This window comes from Microtus pennsylvanicus, chromosome 17 (genome assembly GCF_037038515.1).
Source record: "Microtus pennsylvanicus isolate mMicPen1 chromosome 17, mMicPen1.hap1, whole genome shotgun sequence".
Taxonomy (NCBI): Eukaryota; Metazoa; Chordata; class Mammalia; order Rodentia; family Cricetidae; genus Microtus; species Microtus pennsylvanicus.
The window spans coordinates 27881635-27904845 of NC_134595.1; the positions used below are offsets into that span (position 1 = coordinate 27881635).

General features: G+C 41.8%; 2 protein-coding genes across 2 annotated transcripts; both read right to left on the reverse strand.

Moving 5' to 3' along the window:
- Positions 1-4210: 4210 nt before the first annotated feature.
- Positions 4211-5203, reverse strand: LOC142836816 (olfactory receptor 9S13-like). Its single transcript, XM_075951428.1, has one exon. The coding sequence runs from the start codon at positions 5201-5203 to the stop codon at positions 4211-4213; it is 993 nt and encodes a 330-aa protein (XP_075807543.1).
- A 16068-nt stretch (positions 5204-21271) lies between these two features.
- LOC142836817 (olfactory receptor 9S13-like) lies at positions 21272-22264 on the reverse strand. Its single transcript, XM_075951429.1, has one exon. It carries the CDS (start codon positions 22262-22264, stop codon positions 21272-21274), a length of 993 nt encoding a protein of 330 aa, XP_075807544.1.
- Positions 22265-23211: the final 947 nt, after the last annotated feature.

Here is a 23211-nt window from a genome sequence, read left to right on the forward strand (position 1 = left end):
CCCCCAAAGAGTATCCCAATGGTATCAGGTTGCCTAGTCTGTCTTTTTTTTTGATCTGCATTCATTGGTCCAATGTCGGGCTTTGCCACACCTTCTACATATACCTGAAGGCTGAGTCCTCCTATTCTTGCCATTCATAAGGAGACATTATTCCTAGGATTTCTTTCTCTACAATCCCTTTTCATATGTCTTATTCTACCACATTGAAACATTTGGAATTTTGATGAGTCCTCATTCTTTTTGAAATTGCTTCTCCTACCCAAGATTCAGTATTATAGTCAAATGTCTCAATGTTCATTGTATGCAGGATCTATTCATCTATTGGTGCTGATCTAACCTTTAAAGGCCAAAGTTTCTTTTTGCATTCTAAGTTGGCAATTTTAAAATCCAGAGATTCCATTAGTACTCATCTAGCATCTGGGTTTGTTACTTTTATTTGTACTGCCTTAGTTAATATTTGTGAAAAGTCACTAAAGTATTCTCTCTTACCCCCTGGTTTATTATTTAATTCATTTTCCTGGTCTTGAATCCTGTCCCAAGCATTTAAGGCTGCTTAGTGGCATAGGGTCAATATTTGTTCATTGTAAAGAGCTTGAGCATGTGGGTCAGCATAAGTGCCGTCACCAAGAATTTGATATCAGAAAGTCTCAAGCCCTTTTGTTTTTCCCTGCTGTTCTAAAATTTTAGCCTCTTCCCTGAAATAACATTTAAACATCCATTGAGGCCTGTCATCCAGGACTGTTGAAACTAACTAAAGTCAGTCATGTGGCATCGCCTTAATGCTAGAAGTCCATGTCTTTACCGTCTCCCTAACAAATGAAGAATGCAAGCCATAAGTTGTGTAATCTTGCTTAATTTCTTTTAGATCATTCATTCCTATAGGTATCCATCTACCTTCTTTGGATTCTTTTGGGCCTTAAGAACTTGATATTTTTTCAGAGGAGATTACAGGGTAGGAAGATAAAATTTTGGGTAAGTCATCTCTGACAGCTACTGGTGATATTGAATCCTGTCCTTGTATCCTATTTCTCTGCTCATCAGCTCCAATAATTTCCTCAATCGTTTCAAATCAGGTCTTTGTAAGGCCTGAATCTCCTGGCATGTATATATTTCTAGTGATTTCATTGAGGCACCTAACCTCTGGTCCTCATTCTGCACATGTGATTCCAAGGTCTGAAGTTTTTTTTTTAAAGTTAACATCTTATCCTTTTACATTATCTGGATAGTATGCAGATTTTCTTCCTGGAGAGATACTTATCTCCTAACCTATCATAACTTTTTAACAGATTTAGTTGTCAAATTCAACAGTATGAATTCTTTCAGTTAATTTCTCAGTATCCTTTGACATGGACTCAATTTTGTCTGTCCAATGAATGTTACCCTTTTCAATAGTATTAATTTTTTTAGATAACTTTTGATTTGCGATGGTACTAATCCTGTCAACTAGCTGTTCATTATTAGTCTGTAAAGACTGTATCATTTCTAAAAGTTCCTCATTCCTGGTTCTGTTATCAAACCATTTTATTAAGGATATAATATGAAGAGAATATTGAGTCCCAATATCCAATAAATGGTTGTATCACAATAAACATATGATCTTTGCAGAATAAATCCATAGCATTAGCAAAAAAGGTTACTAAAATTTCAATGGTAATGTTGTCTGCCATTTTATATGTTTGTTTCAAATGTATTGATATATTAATTAATAAAAAATTTACTAGTATGAGGTCTGATAAACTGCTTTAGGTGTAATAATCTTTATTGTCCAGCAGTTGTCAAGGTTGCAGAGTTGTGACTAGCAGTGCAAGGGATACCATGAATAGGCCTGAACTGCTTTGACTTTCTTGTCTTGGTGCTGGTTAAATACTGAGAACTATGCTTGACAAATTAAAAACAATTAAATTATTTCTGTACACAGAACAAAAAGCCCAGAAGTCATGGGTAGGGAGCACAAATTGTAAGCTGTGCAAGTCAGCACGTGGCAGGGAACCTCGGCAGGGAATGCAGTAGTAAGAGCGGGGTGGCAGGCATGCTTGTGCTTCGGAAATTTCCAAGTGTCCTCATGCAGTTAACTCCACTGTGGCAGGGTTCTACAAAAACCACTTAGGTAAAAGCAAGCCAAGGAGGTGGAGGTGGGAGTCTTTCTAGGATGTGGTCCTAGGCCTTTATGTTGATCCATAGACAAGTGTGGAATCTGGATCCACATGGGTGCCATATGAAGGAGGACATTTAATTGAAATCCTACACCAGCACAGAATTGAGTATAATTGAGGGTTATTTATTTAGGGAAAGACTCACAGATCACAATCCTCTACTCGAATGGGGAACAGAAACCAAATTCAGCAGCAGGGAAAGACACCGGATGCGTACTTTTCATTGGCATATATAGTATAAGAAGCCATGCCCAGGTGGGCAGGTAACTTAAATGCTACTGGTGGTAGAAATTCCTACAGCATATGAACATGTAGAACAAATGTCCCTTGTAGTGTGACTGAGCATCCTTTGGATACATGCCCAAGAGTGGTATTGCTGGGTCCAGAGGTAAAGTGATTCCCAGTTGTCTGAGAAATTGCCATACTGATTTCCAGAGTGGTTGTACACACCAAACCCACTCTTGTACAAGTCCTATGAAGGTAATGACAGCTGCACAGAGCACTGGCCATGCGGTGCATGGATGACAACATCCCACATGCCCATCCCAATTTCTGAAGTTTACATTAATCCTTCCCTTTTACTATAATGTTCCTTGAGCCTTAGAGGGGGTAATAGATATTTTCATTTGGGGCTGAGCACCCAACACATGCTTATTCTTGGAATGTTGACCAGTCATGAAGTCTCTGTGATAATCACTGTCCACTGTACACAATGCGTCTGTCAAATTGCCTTCTAAATATTAAAGTTCATAGATTATACACTGACTGCTGAAGGGAAGGCAAATGATGGCCTAAAGTGGTACCACCTATAGCAAGTTATCACCCCTGTTTACTCCCTTAAAAGGGACATCAAAGTAGAAAGAGGGATAGGAAGGGGAAGGAGATCAACGATAATGGGCAGAAGAAGAAAGGGCAATGGGGTGATTATGATCGAAATGTAATACATGCACACATAACTAGCACATGTTCATGAGCTCCAATAAGATACATAAGAGAAAAGGAACATTATAAATCAAGAAAGCTTATGATTAAGAAAAGAAAAGCACCTGCAGATCACAGCTAATGTTATACCACATAATCTCATAAATAGACCAAACAGGAGAGCTGCAGGATGCCCAGAAAGCAAAACTGGGAGGAAAAGCAATCCCTGCTTAGAGGGCAGATCCCCCTTGCAGGTCTTCTGGGAAGGAGCAGCATGAGATCAGACCACAGGACTTGGAGGGACACAAACAAGCCACATGTGCAGACGTCAGTAGGCTATTGTAAAGTACAGTTTACCAAAGCTTCAATCTTACTCGGAGGATAAATTAACACCTTGATATTGTCACAAGCTGCCAGGCCAGGTATTAATGGTTCTCTAAACTGTGAATCTACATACAGCTTCATCTATAAGCTGTGGCTGGAGGTGTAAGGGATATGCTGGAGGTCAATTGCATTTAGGTTTATCATGACTCCAGCAGTAGATTCTGATATCTCATGAGGAGGGCAGCTTCATGAGCAGAGGAAGGTAGAGGAAGCAGCACTATAGTAAAACAGAGGAGGAAGTCTGCACAGTTTCCTTTTAGTCCATCCTCTTACGAGATCAATATAAGGATGAGTAGACACACAGGTTCTAAAAGTCACATTCTTAGATGCACAGAGGGAAGCTCTCACCTTACTAATATTAGACTCAATGATAAAAGAAAAGGAAAGAGTTGTGGAGAAATATGCTGTTATGTAGCTTCACTGGGAGATGTTGACAATGATTCCCAAACCTGGTTCCGGTCATACTGCTCTGCACTCTTTCAAACTAAAGGGATTCAGGATTCTTCCAACTATGAACCATTTGGTGGCAAAGAATGAGCCTTATTCATATTCTGTAAATGTATGCTTAATAATACATATTCAGGAAAGACAGGGTATATTTGAAACAGATGTGTGTGTTGGTGGATATATGAGTAGATGAACACATCAATAAACCAAAAGAAGTAGGAAACAAGAGGACAAAGAAAACAGGACAGGTAGATATAAATACCATAAGATAGTCTGTCTCCAAAGGATCCTTTTCTTCTATGACCCTAGCATAGTCCCTGATGCTGACACCAGCCACTCTCCTTCACCAGACTGTGTCTCTGTCCCAGCCTCCTCAGGGCATCCTTGACATCCTTGTTGCGCAGACTGTAGATGAGGGGGTTGAACATGGGGATCACTAGGGTGTAGATGATGGAGACCAAGTTGCCCTGCTCCATAGATTGCAAACCTCCTGGCTGTCCATATATAGCAAAACCAGTTCCATAAAACAAGGATACAGCTGTCATGTGGGAGCCACAGGTAGAGAAGACCTTGTGCCTCCCTGACCCTGACTGCATCCTGAGGATGGTCACTGTGATGTAGCCATAAGAGATGATGATCACAAGAACAGCACACAGAATGATGAATCCAGAGACACCAAGGATGACAAGCTCATTGAGAGTTGTGTCGGCACAGGCAAGCTTGATCAGTGGGGGGATATCACAGAAAAAGGAATCGATGTGGTTGGAGTTGCAGAAGGACAACTGGAATGTGAGGCTGGTCTGGACAATGGCATTCAGGCAGCCAACACAGAAGGTACCCAGAACCAGACGGGCACAGATTGCAGGACTCATGTTCAGAGAGTATCTTAAAGGACTACAGATGGCCATGAAACGGTCATAGGCCATCACAGCTAAGAGGAAAGCTTCAATGGCACCCAACAAGGAGAAAAGGAAGAGCTGAGTGGCACATCCCTCAAAGCTGATGACCTTGGAAGAGGAGAAAATGTTGGCCAGAGCATTGGGCACAATAACAGAAGAGAGGCAGAGGTCGACAAAGGACAGGTTCTTGAGGAAGAAGTACATGGGGGAGTGCAGGCCGGCATCCAGGGTGATGACCGTGATCATGGTGAGGTTGCCCAGGACGGTCAGCATGTACAGAGGCAGGAAAACAGCAAAGAGCAGGGCCTGGGTCTCTGCATCTCCCCCAAATCCAGCCAGAACAAACCCCTGCAAGGACACTGCTGATAGACTTTCATTTCTGTGTACTGGTTTGTCCATGAGTGTGGACAGCTGAAGAGAGAGTGGGGGAGGCAGAGAGAGGAAGCAGATCTCACCGGTACAGCTGGATATTCCACAGGCTGCAGGAACTTATTGGTGACCTGCTGTCCCTTGTGTAAAACTTCAGTAGCTGCTCTGATATCTTTCCAGATGAGCTGGTGTGTCCTGAAAAATGAATTTCCTCAGGTTTATTTAATTCATGAGGTTGTGCTGAGCCTTCCTGTGTGGAAGCCTGAGTTCATACTTTGAGGATATAAAGAGACTTGCAGACTAGTGACTCCCAGAGTACAGACAGTTTCTCAGTATCCCTATGCCTGCCTCTGGTTCCTGTGCTCACTCTACCTAGGGACACCCTTAGCAGTACCATTGAAGCAGCTGTCTCCTGAGTCCCATTAAATATTCCACAGTTATTCACTTTGCTGATTTGAAAATGTTTCTAAGGACAATATGTACTCAAAAAAAATGGGTTGGGTGATTCCTTCCTTTATAGATTGGTATCAGAACTTTAAAATGCCCTTCCCAGACTCAGACTGTGTTGTGCCCCTGACAGGACTCTGATCTCACCTTAGCAGCTGTGGCTCAAATGCTGACACACAGTGACAATCAATATGCAGACTCTGCTTGTTGATGTGACTGGTTCCTGCCAATGTCTAGATGTTGGAAATTATAGTGAGTGGCCAGGACCATATCCTGAAAAATCGAGGACTTGAGAGCACACATATATGAGACACAGTTTTTTTGTGCTTACAGGTTTTTTTAATTAATTTATTTATTAAAGATTTCTGTCTCTTCCCCGCCACCACCTCCCATTTCCCTCCCCCTCTCCCAACTCACTCCCCCACCTCAGCCCGAAAAGCAGTCAGGGTTCCCTGTCCTGTGGGAAGTCCAAGGAATCCCCACCTCCATCCAGGTCTAGTAAGTTGAGCATCCAAACTGCCTAGGCTCCCACAAAGCCAGTGCGTGCAGTAGGATCAGAAATCCATTGCCATTGTTCTTGAGTTCTCAGTAGTCCTCATTGTCCACTATGTTCAGAGAGTCCGGTTTTATCCCAGGCTTTTTCAGACCCAGGCCAGCTGGTCTTGGTGAGTTCCCAGTAGAACATCCCCATTGTCTCAGTGTGTGGGTGCACCCCTCGTGGTCCTGAGTTCCTTGCTCGTGCTCTCTCTCCTTCTGGTCCTGATTTGGACCTTGAGATTTCAGTCCTGTGCTCCAATGTGGGAGACACACTTTTGACTCTAATCTGACTCATTGACAACTCTGCTCCCTGCTCCATCCCCAGCTTTGGGTTTCAAGGGTCTTTCACTTTGCCATTTAAAACCAGATGAGGCTGACATCTACCCAGTGTCTTTGGGCGATTCATGTTCACATTTATTTGAATGATTTCTACTCTAGAATGAATACAAATGTCCTGCCGAGCTAGCTATGATTGCTACTGTTTATCCCAGGAGAAATCAGGGAGGTTGCCAGAGTTAGGAACCTGGCTAGGGAGGAAGGAATGTCTGTTCCACAACATGCTCAAAGCTCAGGGACTTCCCTCAGGTGTATGGATCCAGCTGTTGCAGTGTCTACCATACACTGCATGCAGAGAGGTCATGGAATAGGAAGGGTTCAATGTGAGCCCACCATATACTACAGAGCTGACTTTTCTACTGAAAGCTCAAAGGTATGCATGAAGATTTGTGCTCAAACTTGACACACATGATAGGGACCTAAGACCTTACCACATGGGTTTTCCTCGTGACCACTGTGATATGTATTGATATGTCTATGCCACAGATGGTCCTATATTTCTTGTTGGAGCAAGGAGAAGCACAATCCCTCAAGCTTTCCAAGGATCAATTACATTCAAAGACATATGTGGAAGAAGGTAGACATAGAAGGTCTTCTGTGGGAGAACAGTGTTCCAGTGATGGTAAAGACATGGCCTATGCTCCTCTTAGCCTAGCCCCTCCTAAGCCAGCAGCATCCCTGTGTTACATGATGGATGCAGAGATTCATCCCACATGAATGCAGAATTGGAGCTGGTGTTCAAGATCGTGACCCTGTGTGGGATGATGCAGAACTGCTAAATGTGACTTGGATTAATGTTAGGCTTGATCACCATAGGAAGCCATTGTCTACAGAACTAGTCCACAATTATTCCTGAATCCCACCCTGATATCTGCCATGTATGGCGTCTTCTACTTTTAGCATCCTTGACAGATAACATGCCGACCTTACCTTATCTAGGTGAGACTCAGGACTCACACAAAGTCAGATACCACCATCCATGCTTCTCAGGTCCCCATGCTATTGAGGCTGGTCTGTGCTGAAGATGGACACCATGGGTTCCTTTTCCTTCCTGAGATCAGCTATGACTTTCTGGGCAGTAGAATGAGGTGGGTATGAGCAGAGGTGTAGACCTGGACTGAGAGTCTGTGTGTGCAAATCTTGGCTCCAGCAAGTTGTGTGTCTTGTGAAGTGTGAGGTCTGCGTTTCCTGGCCTTTCTTCCTCTTCCATGTCTGTTATCAGGGCAGTGTGTGGGTGTCTTTAGTTGGATTCACTCTGATGGGGAGGATGCTCTTCATGGTTGAGCTGGGACTTGCAGTCTCCAGTGGCCAATTAAGGAGTCATGATCCTCTGTGGCATCTGGCACTCAAACTGAATGGCCTCCAGAGGTATAACAGAGACACTGGACAATTTATAACTCATAACCATCTTCTCCTGGTGAATTGGCAGGAAGCCTGGGGACCTCAGGAACCTGATGAGACTCTGTCAGGGTATGGTAGATGACTCAGAGGGATCCTAATCCAATATTCCTCATTATAGTTGTTCCCTGTATGGGCCATCGTGGCCTTCCGGCCACAGCATTTCCTCCTCCAAGTTCCTAGCTGTATTGATATGAGGAAAGGAGGTAGGGAGTCCTGTATGGTGTTGTTTAGCCTCATCCTCCCACAACCATTTTTCTGTCCATTGACCCTTCAGTGCCATCAGAAATCTATGTAGATGGTCTCAGTTCTCTTTCTGTGCATTTTTGGTTTGTTTTTTTTTTTGACACAGTTTCTCTGTAGCTTTGGAGCCTGTCCTGGTGTTAGCTCTACAAGATCAGGCTGGCCTTGAACTCAGAGAGATCTGCTTGCCTCTGCCTCCCTAGTGCTGGGATTAAAGGCGTGCCACCACTGTCTGACACAAATTCTACTTAAAGATTAAAAATTCAAGCCAATATGTAATGATCCCAACCAAACGTATAGCTCTTCTCTTTGGTGGGTGACCCTTTCTTCTCTGGGTGGTGAGGTCTGACTCCCACCCATTCCTTCACTCTGCATTCTCCATCTGTTGTCTTTGTGAGGATGGCCTACAACACTCTCCCCTTCTGCACTGATAATGTCCTTGACAGCTCATTGTGGGGGACAACTTGGTCAGTGCCTGGGTTTGATGCCTCCACTGAGTTCCTCCATTAACTTACCTCACCCCTCACTGGAACTTGCTTGTTTCCTTTCTACAAACAATTCCTCCTCTCCCTTCATTTTCATGTATGTGTGATTGTGTATGTGTGTGTGTGTGTGTGTGTGTATGTGTGTATGTGTGTGTGTGTTCCAAGGACTTTTATTAGGATTGCTTGCACATGCACAGTTGGGGTGTGGTTATTTACTTGATAAAGGACAACTTACCCATGGCCGAGACTGATTAATATGAGTTCCTTTTCTCAGCAATATTAATAGTCCATTGCTTCTACGGGAGGGATGGGGTCTCATAAGATCCTCCCCATCAATGTGCAATGTTGATTGGCCCACACCTGGGCAGGTAGTCACACTTTTATTAGTTCATGACTACAGCAGCCATGTCAAGTCCAACAGACATTTCATAGCTCCTCCCCATCTTCTGGGTTTTATGCTCTCAATAGTTTTAGTACCTGTGTGATCCCTTCTGCAGGATTTTTGCTATTATTTAACTTTTTGGCAGTTATTTGGGAAACTTTATGGAAACAATCTAAAATCCAGAAAGCTCCTGGTGACACCAAAGTAACTCCTTTGTCTCCAGTCACTGAAGTGGCCAGATTTCTACAAAGTGATGCTTAGTGAATTCTCCAGACCAGTTCCTGTGCAGTCATCTGTCTACTTTCCTTTTTTTAAGTTTTAGTTTTTTTTTAAATTTATTAGATTTTTTTTAAAATCCAAGTTCCCACTCCCTCCTTTCCTCTCATTCCTTCAACACACCCTCCCACACCACTCCCATCCAATCCTCTGAGAAGGTCAGTCACATTGATCTGTGGAAGGTCCAAGGCCCTCCCTACTGCTTCTAGACTGAACAAGGTACACATTCAAAGAGAATAGGATCTCAAAAGGCAGTACATGCAGTAGGTATAAATCCCGATGCCAGCCAGTGGCCCCTAAGTCTGCTACAGCCATGAAACTGTCAACCATATTCAGAGAGGCTACTTTGGTTCTATGTTTGTTCCTTCACAGTCCATCTGAAATTGTTGAGCTCCTATTAGCTCAGGTAAACTGTTTCTGTGGGTGAACCCATCCTGGTCCTGACATCTTTGTTCATATTCTCATTTCTTCACTCTTCAACTGAACTTTGGGAGCTCAGTCCATTGATCCAATGTGGGTCTCTGCCTTTGTTTCCATCAGTTGCTTGATGAAGGTTCTATGGCGATATTTTAGATATTCATCAATCTGACTACCGGGCAAGACCAGTTTGGGTACCTTCTCCTATATCGATTAGGGTCTTATCTGGGGTCATCCTTGTGAATTCCTGGGAATTTCTCTAGATCCAGGTTTCTGCTAATCCTATAATGGCTTCCTCAATCAAGTTATCTCTTTCCTTGCTCTCAACTCTGACCTTCTTTCACCTTGACTCCCCCATTCCCTCAAGTTCTTCTCAACCATCCCTTTCTCCTCTCTTCTTTCCTTTCTACCCTCTCTTCCTTCCCCACCCCCATGCTCCCAATTATGTTAGGCGATCTTGTATATTTCCACTTTCCAGGTGTATCTATATATGTTTTTCTTTCGGTTCATCTTATTACTTAGCTTCTCTAGGCTCTTGAACTTTAGGCTCAATGTCCTTTGTTTACAGCTAGTTTGCACTTATGAGTGAGTACATACCATATTCATCTTTTTGGGTCTAGGTTACCCCTCCCAGAATAGTGTTTTCTAATTCCACCCATTTGCATGCAAAATTCAAGATGTCTTTCCTTTTTACTGTTGAGTAGTACTCTAATGTGTAAATTGCCACATTTTCTTAATTCATTCTTCATTTGAGGGGCATGCAGGTTATTTCCAGATTCTGCCTTTTACAAATAATGCAGTTTTAAATATAGTTGAACAAATTCTTTTGTAGTACGATTGAGCATCTTTTGGGTGGAGAAGAATGCTTAAAAAATCACACACTAGCTCAGAATTGTATATAATAAAAGGTTATATATTTAGGCATAGACTCACAGATCACAGTCCTCTGCTGGAACTGGGAACAGCATCCGAATCACGCAGCTGGAATAAAGACTGGACGTGCACTTTGCATCTGAATACATTGTTGTATTAAGAGCAGAGGGCCGCTTCCAGCCACCGGGCTAGCTTTACCCGAAATAATTACAGGGAAACTGTATTCTTTTAAACACTGCTTGGCCCATTAGCTCTAGTCTCTTACTGGCTAGCTCTCACATTTAGATTAACCCATTTCTAATAATCTGTGTACCACCACAAGGTGGTAGCTTCCAGGTAAGATCCTAACCTGAGTCTGCCTCAGAAAGGAGAATCATGGCGACTGACTGACTCGGCTTCTTTCTCCCAGCATTCTGTTCTGTTAACTCCACCTACCTCATTTTCTGTCATATTAAAGGGCCAAGGGAGTTTCTTTATTTAACCAATGAAATCAACACAAAACAGAAGACTTCCACATCAATACACTTGGGTGTGGCAGGTATCTTAAAGGCTACTGGTGGTAGGAATTCCTACAGCACCTCCTCATTTTGTTTAAATAAGAAAGTCCTAAGCCTAATACAAAGTTATACATTAAAAACAAATATCAGGTATAAAAATTAGAATTACAACCAGCATAAACATTATGAAGCAATAAACACATGATAAATGTTTCAATAATTATCCCATCCTAATGAGTTTAAATTTTGTATATAAATAATTGGCTAAGTCATGAGAGTAAAGTAACTACAACTATCTAGTCTTCAACCCCATTGAAGACCCAAGAAAAGGCATAATATTACTTGAGTAAGCAAGAAGTTCCATTAAGCAATTTCCAAAATGTGCAAAAAAATGACAGAAATAACTGGCTACCTGAGCAATCACCCAAAGTCTTATTTGCAATGATGGAGCAACCAACTTTGCCTAAGGCCTAGAGTTACTGACAGGCCATTTTTAGAAGCAGGAAATTTTTCAAAACTGTCTTACCTTGTCTTGGCAAGATTTGACAGTCTTTTATTTTGTATTCTGCTTGTCCTGTCCTGATATCATGCATTTTGTAAGTAGTCGATACTTAGGCAGTTACTTGACCAAAGGCCACTTTTGCCAAGAAGAAAACAAGCTCCAAGTGGAGTGTCTTTTGTGCTCATCATTTTTTCTGGAATGGATCAGTGCTGCCAGGAGTAATTTTGTATCATTTCAACAGAACCCTAAGTTATTTAAATGCCATATTCTACAGCTCTTTGAAGTGGTTGAAGAATACCTATCTATGCAGAATACAATCTCTCTGTATCTAAAGAACCTGATTAGTTTAACTGTAACTATGACAAACATGGATAACTATTGACCTATGAATGTTAATACCTATATAACTCAAAGACTAAGACTTCATATTAGAATATTAAACAGTCTTTAAACATCTGGGCAACAAATGAGGACAATGATCTCAAAATGTAAACAATGTATAAGTATCTTGATCAAGATAGAAATGTATATTGCAATATGATAAATAAACCCTAAAATTGTCTCAGCATACAAAATTTCTTTTTTTCTCTCTTCTTAAAAATATTTTATTTAATTTTTTTCTTTTTTTTGAATTTTTTTTATTGAGAAAAGGAAAAAAAAACAAGTTTCCGCCTCCTCCCAGCCTCCCATTTCCCTCCCCCTCCTCCCACCCTTCTCCCCCTCCTCCCACCTTTCTCCCCCTCCCTCCTCTCCCCCTCCCTCTCCAGTCCAAAGAGTAGTCAGGGTTCCCTGCCCTGTGGTAAGTCCTAGGTCCTCCCCCCTCTGTCCATATCTAGGAAGGTGAACATCCAAACTGGCTAGGCTCCCACAAAGCCAGCACATTAAGTAGGATCAAAACCCCATGACATTGTCCTTGGTTTCTCATCAGCCCTCATTGTTCACCATGTTCAGAGAGTCCGGTTTTATCCCATGCTTTTTCAGTCACAGTCCAGCTGGCCTTGGTGAGCTCCCAATAGATCAGCTCCACTGTCTCAGTGGGTGGGTTCACCCCTCGTGGTCCCGACTTCTTTGCTCATGTTCTCCCTCCTTCTGCTCCTCATTGGGACCTTGGGAGCTCAGTCCAGTGCTCCAGTGTGGGTCTCTGTCTCTATCTCCATCCATCACCAGATGAAGGTTCTATGGTGATATGCAAGATATTCGTCAGTATTGCTATAGGATAGGGTCATTTCAGGTTCCCTATCCTCAGCTGCCCAAGGAACTAACTGGGGACATCTCCTTGGGCTCCTGGGAGCCACTCTAGATTCAAGTCTCTTGCTAACCCTAAGGTGGCTCCCTTAACTAAGAATTGTGCTTCTGTGCTCCCCTATCCAACCTTCCTTTATCCCAATAATCCTTTTTCCTCAAGTTCCCCCCATCCTTCCCTTCTCCCTTTTCTCTCCCCATCTCCCCTTATATACCTATGAAGGTTCAAGAAGCATACAAAATTTCTTAAGCAGAGGTACTAGCATACATGCATACAATAAAAAATTAGCTTTGCCTAGATATACAAATATTGTAGATGAAAATGCTATTTGTGCAGGTATTCCCATGATGGCCATAACTCCTAATAAATGTGTGATTACTGAATCAAACTTTTCTGAGCTTAAAACAGTAGCACATGGAAAATCTCAATAAGTGTCATTGGTGTGGTACACATATTTTAATTTTCAAAATTCTGTAAAGTGGAACACATCCATCTGCCAGATTTCAATCCTTTGGGTTAGTCCCTGTAGGTAGCAGTAGATGGTCATAGAAAGATCAAGTAGGACATCTCTTTATAATCTCATCAGCTTGTTACCATATAGTAGAAAACACTTTCTTTAAACCTTAGCTATTGGAATGAAGTTTCTTATGGAATTCTGAGACCTTCAACACACTTTCAATCAGTAACCAATCAATGTCTATATTACCTTGTACTAGAGGACCTCACAGACTTGTATGGGATTGGAGTTGTGTTGTGTATATGGTACAAAGCCTATTCCTGATTATATCTTGAACCTGTATGAACAATGAAGTCAATCCTCTATTATCTGGTATAAATTCAGCAGTTTTAATATGCAAAACAACTCTTTCTGCATATTGTGAATCAGTAACTGTATTGAGAGGTCCTTTAAAATCCTTTCGCACCCTGAGAATACCATATAATTCTACCTTTTGAACATAATTATAAGGGCTTTGTCATACCTTACTTAATTATTCTAATTTGTAACCTGCTTTTCCTAATTTCTTTGTGTCAATATAGAATGAAATGGCTCCAGTTATTGGTATGTTCCTTACATGTGGGAATGAATTCAAGTAGTTCTTTATGTAAGATTAATTCTATCACTTTGGGATACTTGCTATCAAACTCTAGTAAAAATTTAGCACAAACTCTTTGCCAAAGTTCATTGTTTTCCCATAATTTTTTAATTTCATTAGAAGTAAAATGAGCTATAGTCTCTGTTGGTTCTATACTTAACCTATTTTATAACCTGGGTAAGTGACAAAATCTCCACTTTGTATTTTTTTCAGGAGCAATTTGTAATCCCTATTTTGACAACACTTCCTTTGCTTCTTCAAATATTCTTTCTAAAGTATCTATGTTTGAATCAGATAGCAAAATACCATCAGTGTAATGCTAAGTTATAGATTTAGGAAATTTTTTTTATTTATTTATTTTTTCTTTTTTTTTTCTTTTTTTTTTAACATTTTTTTATTGATAAAAGAAGAATAAAGAACAAAAAAAAAACAAATTTCCACCTCCTCCCAGCCTCCCCTTTCCCTCCCCCTCCTCCCACTCTTCTCCCTCTCCTCCCACTCTTCTCCCCCTCCTCCCACCCCTCTCCCCTTCCCCCCACTCCTCTCCCCCTCTCTCTCCAGTCCAAAGAGCAGTCAGGGTTCCCTGCCCTGTGGGAAGTCCTAGGTCCTCCCCCCTCCGTCCATATCTAGGAAGGTGAACATCCAGACTGGCTAGGCTCCCACCAAGCCAGCAGATTGCGTAGGATCAAAACTGCGTGCCATTGTCCTTGGCGTCTCATCAGCCCTCATTGTTCGTCATGATCAGAGAGTTCAGTTTTATCCCATGCTTTTTTTTGGTAATAGTCCAGCTGGCCTTGGTGAGCTCCCAGTAGATCAGCTCCACTGTCTCAGTGGGTGGGTTCACCCCTCGTGGTCCCGACTTCTTTGCTCATGTTCTCCCTCCTTCTGCTCCTCATTGGGACCTTGGGAGCTCAGTCCAGTGCTCCAGTGTGGGTCTCTGTCTCTATCTCCATCCCTCGCCAGATGAAAGTTCTAAGATGATATGCAAGATATTCGTCAGTATTGCGCTAGGATGGGGTCATTTCAGGTTCCCTATCCTCAGCTGCCCAAGGAACTAACTGGGGACCTCAGCTTGGGCTCCTGGGAGCCCCTCTAGGGTCAAGAAACTAGACTTTAAAATGCTAATTAACCCAATTAAAAAATGGGGCACTGAACTGAACAGAGAATTCTCAACAGAAGAACTTCAAATGGCCAAAAGATACTTAAGGTCGTGCTCAATTTCCTTAGCAATCAGGGAAATGCAAATCAAAACAACTTTGAGATACCATCTTACACCTGTCAGAATGGCTAAAGTCAAAAACAACAAGGATAGCCTTTGCTGGAGAGGCTGTGGAGGAAGGGGTACCCTCATCCATTGCTGGTGGGAATGCAATCTTGTGCAACCACTGTGGAAGTCAGTGTTTCGGTTTCTCAGGAAATTCGGGATCAACCTACCCCTGGACCCAGCAATACCACTCTTGGGAATTTACCCAAGAGATGCTCTATCACATGTCAAAAGCATTTGTTCAACTATGTTCATAGCAGTATTATTTGTAATAGCCAGAACCTGGAAACAACCTAGATGCCCTTCAATGGAAGAATGGATGAAGAAAGTATGGAATATATACACACTAGAGTACTACGCTGCGGTAAAAAACAATGACTTCTCGAATTTTGCATGCAAATGGATGGAAATAGAAAACACTATCCTGAGTGAGGTATCCCAGACCCAAAAAGAAGAACATGGGATGTACTCACTCATAATTGGTTTCTAGCCATAAATAGGGGTCACAGAATCTACAATTGGCGAACCTAAAGAAGCTAAGTAAGAAGGTGAACACAAGGAAAAACATATCGTTATCCTCTCGGATAAGGGAAGTAGACAAAATTGCCGGGGAGAAAAGTGGGATCTTGGGGGTGGGGTGGGAAGGGGGTAAGGGGAGATGGGGAGAGAAAAGGTAGAAGGGAAGGAGGGGGGACTTGGGGAAATAGGAGGATCGGGATAAAGGAAGGTTGGATAGGGGAGCACGGAACCACAATCCTTAGTTAAGGGACCCACTTTAGGGTGGGCAGGAAATTTTTTATGTGTTATTTCCAATGGGTGATTTACAAAGTATTGGCAAAGGGTGGGGCTAGTGAGCATTCCCTGTGGAAGGATGGTCCACTGGTATTACTTAGTACATTGAGAATTATTATAAGTAGCCACTGTGAAGGCAAAATTTTCTCTGTACTTTTCTTTTAGAGGTATAGTAAAGAAACAATCTTACAAATAAATAACTATAAGAGCCCCAAAATTTGGTAATAGAGAAGGCAGAGGAATTCCAGATTGTAAAGGGCCCATAGCTTGAATTACCTTATTTACAGCTCTTAGATCTGTCACCATTCTTCATTTACCTGATTTTTTTAAACAGTAAATACGAGAGAATTCCAGTGGCTGGTTGATTCTTCAATATGGTGAGCTTCTAGTTGTTCCTATAACAGCTGCTCTAAAACCTACAATTTATCTTCTATTAACATCCACTCTTTAACCCATATTGGTTTCTTAGTTAACCATTTAAAGTTAGGGCTGTTGGATCCTCTAAAGTGATGATAGTTGCTTTGTGCTCTGGCACATCTCGAATTGCTGGTGACCTTTGTGTATAGTATTTTATAATATCCTTACCTAAATTATGAGTTTCTGGGACTGCAGGAACATTAATCTAGGTATTCCATTGCTGCAGCAGGCCATGACCCCATAAATTTAATGCAATATTAGCCACATATGGCCTCAGCTTTCCTCTCTGTCCTTCTGGCCCTATGCAGTCAATAAATCTCATGTTTCATTTCACTTGAGATAGGGATCCAATTCCTAATAACTGAATATCTGCCTCTTGAAGAGGCCAATTTGGATGCCAAGATTCTAGAGTAATGATACTCATGAATACCTGTGGCAATCAAACCCACAATTACAATACCATTTATACATACTCCTAGTTTTGGTTTTTGATCATTTATAGAAGTCTGCCAGAATATAGGTTTTCTATTGCCTGATGGAATTTTTGATTATCCTCCATGTTTATTTCATCATATAGAATAGTATACTTCTTTACAAAAGGCTCTAGATTTTTTAATTTTTCCTGGTGAGACATGTTATCACAGTAACTAGGCATTACTGGACTGATTTTGACTTGGGGGCATGCAAGAGACCCCCAAGGAGTTTCCTTATGGTATCAGGTTGCCTTGCCTCTCTTTTTTTGATGTGCATTCATAGGTCCATTATCTGGCTTTTCCACACATCCTGTTCTTGCCACTCCTAGAGGAGTTATTGTTCCTAGGAATTCCTTGTCTACAGTCCCTTCTCAGATGTCCTATTCTACCACAATTGAAACATTTGGCATTTTGATGACTATTCATTCCTTTCAAAATTGCTTCCTCTACTCAAGATTCAGTATTATAGTCAAATGTCTCAATGTTCATTGCATGCAGAATCCATTCATCCTTTGGTGCTGATCTAACCTTTAAAGGTCCAAGTATCTTTTTGCATTCTATGTTTGCATTTTCAAAAGCCAGAGATTCAGTAAATACTCATCTAGCATCTGGCTCTGTTACTCCTATTTGTACTGCCTTAGTTAATTTTAGTGAAAAGTCACTAAAGGGTTCTCTCTGACCCTATTTAATCCTGGTATATGATTTAATTTGTTTTCCTAATTCTTGAAACCTGTCTCAAGAATTTAAAGGTGATTTGTGGCATAGGGACAAGACTTGTTCACTGTAAAGAGCTTGAGCCTGTGGGTCAGCATAAGTGCCCTCATCAAGAATTTGATCTTGGGAAGTTTCAAGTCCCTTTTTTTCCCCTGTTGTTCTAAAATTTTAGCCTCTTCCTTGAAATAACATTTAAACCTCAGTTGAGGCCTGTTATCCAGGACTGCTGAAACTAAATGGAAGCTAGTCATGTGACATCTCCTTAATTCTAGAAGTCCATGTCTTCATCATTCTCCCTAACAAATGCAGAATGCAAGCCATAAGTTAAGACAGCTTGCTTAATTTTTTTAAGCTCATTCCTTTTTATAGATATCCATGTACCTTCTTCGGATCCTTTTTGTCTTTAGAACTTGATGCTTTGTCAGAGTAGTTTACAGGAGAGGAAGCTAAATCCCTGAATAAGTCATTTCTGACAGCTACTAGTGATGTTGAATCCTGTCCTTATACCTTCTCTCCTGGATCAACAGCTGCAATAATTTCCTCAATCGTCTCAAATCTTTTTACTAGTGTCTTTTTTAAAGTCTATATCTTCTGTCCTGTATGTATTTCTAGTGATTTCATTGAGGCTCATAGCTGCTGGCCCTCATTCTGTACATGTGATTCTAAGGTCTGAAGTTTTTCCTTCAAAGGTAACATGCCATCCTTGGACATTATTTGGATAGCATGCAGATTTCCTTCCTGGAGAGATACTCTAGCTTGTAACATATCATAACTTTTAACAGATTTTCATGGTCAAATTCAACAGTATGAACTCGTTCAATTAATTTCTCAGTATCCTTTGACATGTACTCAATTTTGCCTGTCAAATTAATGTTAATAGTATTACTTTTTATGGTATATACTTTTCAATAGTATTGATTTTTTTTCTCGTACCTTTTGCTTTTCAATGGTATTAATCCTGTCAGCTAGCTGTTCATTATTAGTCTGTAAAGACTGAATCATTTCTAAAAGTTTCTCATTCTTGGCTCTGTTATCAAACCATTTTCTTAAGGATAAAATATGAAGAAAAAAAACTAAGTCCCAATATCCAATAAATAGATGCATCACAATAACCATATAAACCTTGCATAATACAATCCATAGTATTAGCAAAAAAGTTATTAAAAGTTTTAATTTTAATGTTGTCTGGCATTATATAACTTTTGAGTTTATTGATTTACTAATGAATAAAATATTTTCCTGGTATGACGTCTGGTAAATTTTTTAGGTGTAATAATCTTTATTGTCTATCAGGTGCCGGGGTTGCAAAAATTCGCCACTCAAGGGGCAACCTCGTGCCATGAATAATCAATTCCATACATGGAGCGAAATATCCAGAACTAACGGGCAGGGAGCACAAACTGGAAGCTGTGAAAGTTGTCATGGGGCAAGGAACCATGGCAGGGAATGTAGTAGGGGGAGGGGAGGTATGTGTATGCTTAGGGAATTTCCAAGTCTCTGCATGCAGTTAGCTCTGCTGTGGTAGGGGTCCTACAAAAACCACTTAGGTAAAAGCAAGCCAAGCAGGTGGAGGCACGAGTCTTTCTAGCTGTGGATCTAGGTCTTTAAGTCGGTTCACCCATTCAGTGTGGAGTCCGGATCGACCTGGGTGCCAAATGAAGGACACTTAAAAGAAATCCCACACTAGCTCAGAATTGAGTATAATAGAGGTTTATTTATTTAGGGGTAGATTTACAGATAACAATCTTCTGCTTGAACCGGGAACAACAACCAAATCCAGCAGCTAGGAAAGAAGCTGGATGTTCTCTTTCCATTGGCATATAGGATATAAAAGCTACACCCAAGTGGGCAGGTAACTTAAAGGTTACTGGAGGTAGGAATTCCTACAGCATATGAACATAGTAGAACAAATGTTTTTGTAGTATGATTGATCATCCTTTGGGTATATGGCCAAGGTTGGTATTGTTGGATCCAGAGGTAGATTGACACCCAGTTGTCTAAGAAAGCACCATACTGATTTCCAGAGTGGCTGTACACATCAAACCCACCCTTGTACTAGTCCTATAAATGTAATTAGAGCTGCTGAGATTTGACGGTGCACTGGCAGTGCTATGCATGGATGACAATGTTCCACACACCCACCCCAATTTCTGAATTTTACATAAATCCTTCCCGTTTCCTATAATGTTCCTTGAGCCTTGGAGGGGATAATATCGATTCCCATTAGGGGCTGAGCACTCAACAGTTGCTTATTCTTGGCATGTTGACCAGCTATGAAGTCTCTGCAATACTCACTGTGCATTGTTCATGATGTGTCTGTCAAATTGCCTTCTAATTATTTAAGTTCATAGATTATAGGCAGATGATGATTGCTAAAGGGAAGGCCGAGTCATGTTCTCAAGTGGTACAGCCTATAGGAAGATCTCACTCCTGTAAATACTCCTACTCATTTGTCTATAGTAACTCTAATGAAACTCATCTGTTTGCTCCCTTAAAAGGGACAGAAAAGTAGAAGTGGGAAAAGGAAGAGGAAGGAGATCAACAAGAATGTGAGGAAAAGATAGGGCAATGGTAAAATTATGACCAAAAGTGATATATGCACACATAAGGTTGTATAACTAGTGCATGTTCATGAGCTCCATTAAGACACAGAAGAGAAAAGGAACATTATATCTCAACAAGGTTATGTTTGTAGAAGAAAAACACCTGCAGATCACAGCTAATGTTACACCACATAATCTCAGAAACAGACAAAATAGGAGAACTGCAGGATGCTCAGAAAGGGAAACTGGGAGGGAGAGCAAGCCCTGCTTAGAGGGCAGATCCCCTTTGAAGGTCTCCAGGGAAAGAAGAGCATGATATCAGACACACAGGGCAGAGAGGCACAGGCAAGCCACATGTGCAGAGGGCTATTGTAATGTCGAGTTGGCTAAGGCTTCAATCTTACGCAGAGGATAAATTAACACCTTGGTATTGTCACAAGGTGCTGGGCCAGGTTTTAATGATTCCCTGAACAGTGAATCTGCCTACAGCTTCATCTATAACCCCAGGTTGAAGGTTGAAGGGATATGCTGGGTGTCCTTTACATTTAGGTTCCTCAGGATTCTAGCAGTGCACTGTGATACCGCATGAGGAAGGCAGCTTCATGAGCAGAGGAAGGTAGAGGAAGCAGCACTATTGCAAAACAGAGGAGGAAGTCTGCAGAGATTTGCTTTTAGCCCATCCACACACTAGATCAATATAAGGACAAGTCAACAGACAGCGTCTAAAAGTCAAAGTCTTACATGCACAGAGGGAAGGTCTCACACCACTTGCATTAGATTCAGAGATGAAACAAAAGGAAAGAGTTGTAGAGAAATGTGCAGTTATGTAGCTTCACTGGGAGATGTTGACAATGGTTCCCAAACCACGTTCCTGCCATAGCGCACTGCCCTTTGCCAAACAGAAGGAATTCAGGATTCTTCCAACTATTGACCATTTGGTGGTAAATAATGTGCCTTTATTCACATTCTGTAAATGTCTGCCTAATAATATACATTCAGAAAAGACAGGTTAGATGACAAACAGATGTGTGTGTTGGTGAATATGTGTGTGGATGAATACATCAATAAAAAAGAAGTAAAATACAAGAGGACAAAGAAAAGGGGATAGGTAGATATAAATACCATAAGATAGTCTGTCTCCAAAGGATCCTTTTCTTCTATGACCCTAGCATGGTAACTGATGGTAACACCAGCCACTCTCCTTCACCAGACTGTGTCTCTGTCCCAGCCTCCTCAGGGCATCCTTGACATCCTTGTTGCGCAGACTGTAGATGAGGGGGTTGAGCATGGGGATCACCAGGGTGTAGATGATGGAGACCAGCTTTCCCTGCTCCATGGATTCAATACTTCCTGGCTGGCCATATATAGCAAAACCAGTTCCATAAAACAAGGATACAGCTGTCATGTGGGAGCCACAGGTAGAGAAGACCTTGTGCCGCCCTGACCCTGACTGCATCCTGAGGATGGTCATTGTGATGTAGCCATAAGAGATAATGATCACAAGAACAGTACACACAACGATGAATCCACAGATACCAAACATGACAAGCTCATTGAGAGTTGTGTCTGCACAAGCAAGCTTGATCAGTGGGGGTATATCACAGAAGAAGGAATTGATGTGGTTGGAGCTGCAGAAGGGCAGCTGGAATGTGAGGCTGGTCTGGACAATGGCATTTAGGCAGCCAACACAGAAGGTACCCAGAACCAGACAGGCACAGGTTGTAGGGCTCATGTTCACAGAGTATCTTAAAGGACTGCAGATGGCCATGAAACGATCATAGGCCATCACAGCTAAGAGGAAAGCTTCAATGGCACCCAACAAGGAGAAAAGGAAGAGCTGAGTGGCACATCCCTCAAAGCTGATGACCTTGGAAGAGGAGAAAATGTTGGCCAGAGCATTGGGCACAATAACAGAAGAGAGGCAGAGGTCGACAAAGGACAGGTTCTTGAGGAAGAAGTACATGGGGGAGTGCAGGCCGGCATCCAGGGTGATGACCGTGATCATGGTGAGGTTGCCTAGGATGGTCAGCATGTACAGAGGCAGGAAAACAGCAAAGAGCAGGGCCTGGGTCTCTGCATCTCCCCCAAATCCCACCAGCACGAACCCCTGCAAGGACACTGCCTGTAGACTTCCATTTCTGTGTATTGGTTTTGCCATGAGTGTGTATAGCTGACAAGAGAGTGGGGGTAAAGGGTTGAAGCAAAGAAGCAGCAGATCTCAGCAGTACAGCTGGATGTTCCACAGGCTGCAGGAACTTGTTGGTCACATGCTATCTCTTGTGCAAACTTCAGTAGCTGCTCTGATATCTTTCCAGATGAGCTGGTGTGGCCTGAAAAGGGAATTTCCTAAGATTTATTTAATTCATGAGGTCGTGCTGAGCCCCCTATTGAAAGCCTCAACTCATATGCTGAGGATATAAAGAGATTTTCAGATTTAGTGACTACCAGAGCAAAGATCTCTCAGTATCTCTAGTCTGCCTCTGGTTCGTATGCTCACACTACCAAGGGACACCCCCGAGCAGTGCCATTGAAGCAGCTGTCTACCGAGTCCCATTAAATATTCCACAGCCATCCACTTTACTGATTTGAAAATGTTTCCAAGGACCATTTGTTCTCCAAAAAGTCGGGTGATTTCTTCCTTTGTAGAGTGGTATCAGAACAATAAAATGCTCTTCCCAGACTCAGACTGTGTTGTGCCCCTGACAGGACTCTGATCTCACCTTAGCAACCATCGCTCAAATGCTGGCACACAGTGACAATCAATATTCAGATTCAGCTTGTTGATGTGACTGGTTCCTGCCAATGTCTAGATGTTGTAGATTATAGTGAGGGGGCAGCAGTATATCCTAAAAAATCGAGGACTTGCGAACACACATATATGGGACATAATCTTGACTTCTAATTTGAATCATTAACAACTCTGCTTCAATCTCAGCATCAGAGCTCACAAGGTCTTAATCTTTGCCATTTAAAATCAGATGAGGCTTGCCTCTACCTAGTGTCTTTGGGCAATTCATGGTCACTTTTTCGTCTCATTATGTCCAGTCTAGAATGAATACAAATGTCCTGTTGGGTAGCTATGATTGCTACTGTTTATCCCAGGAG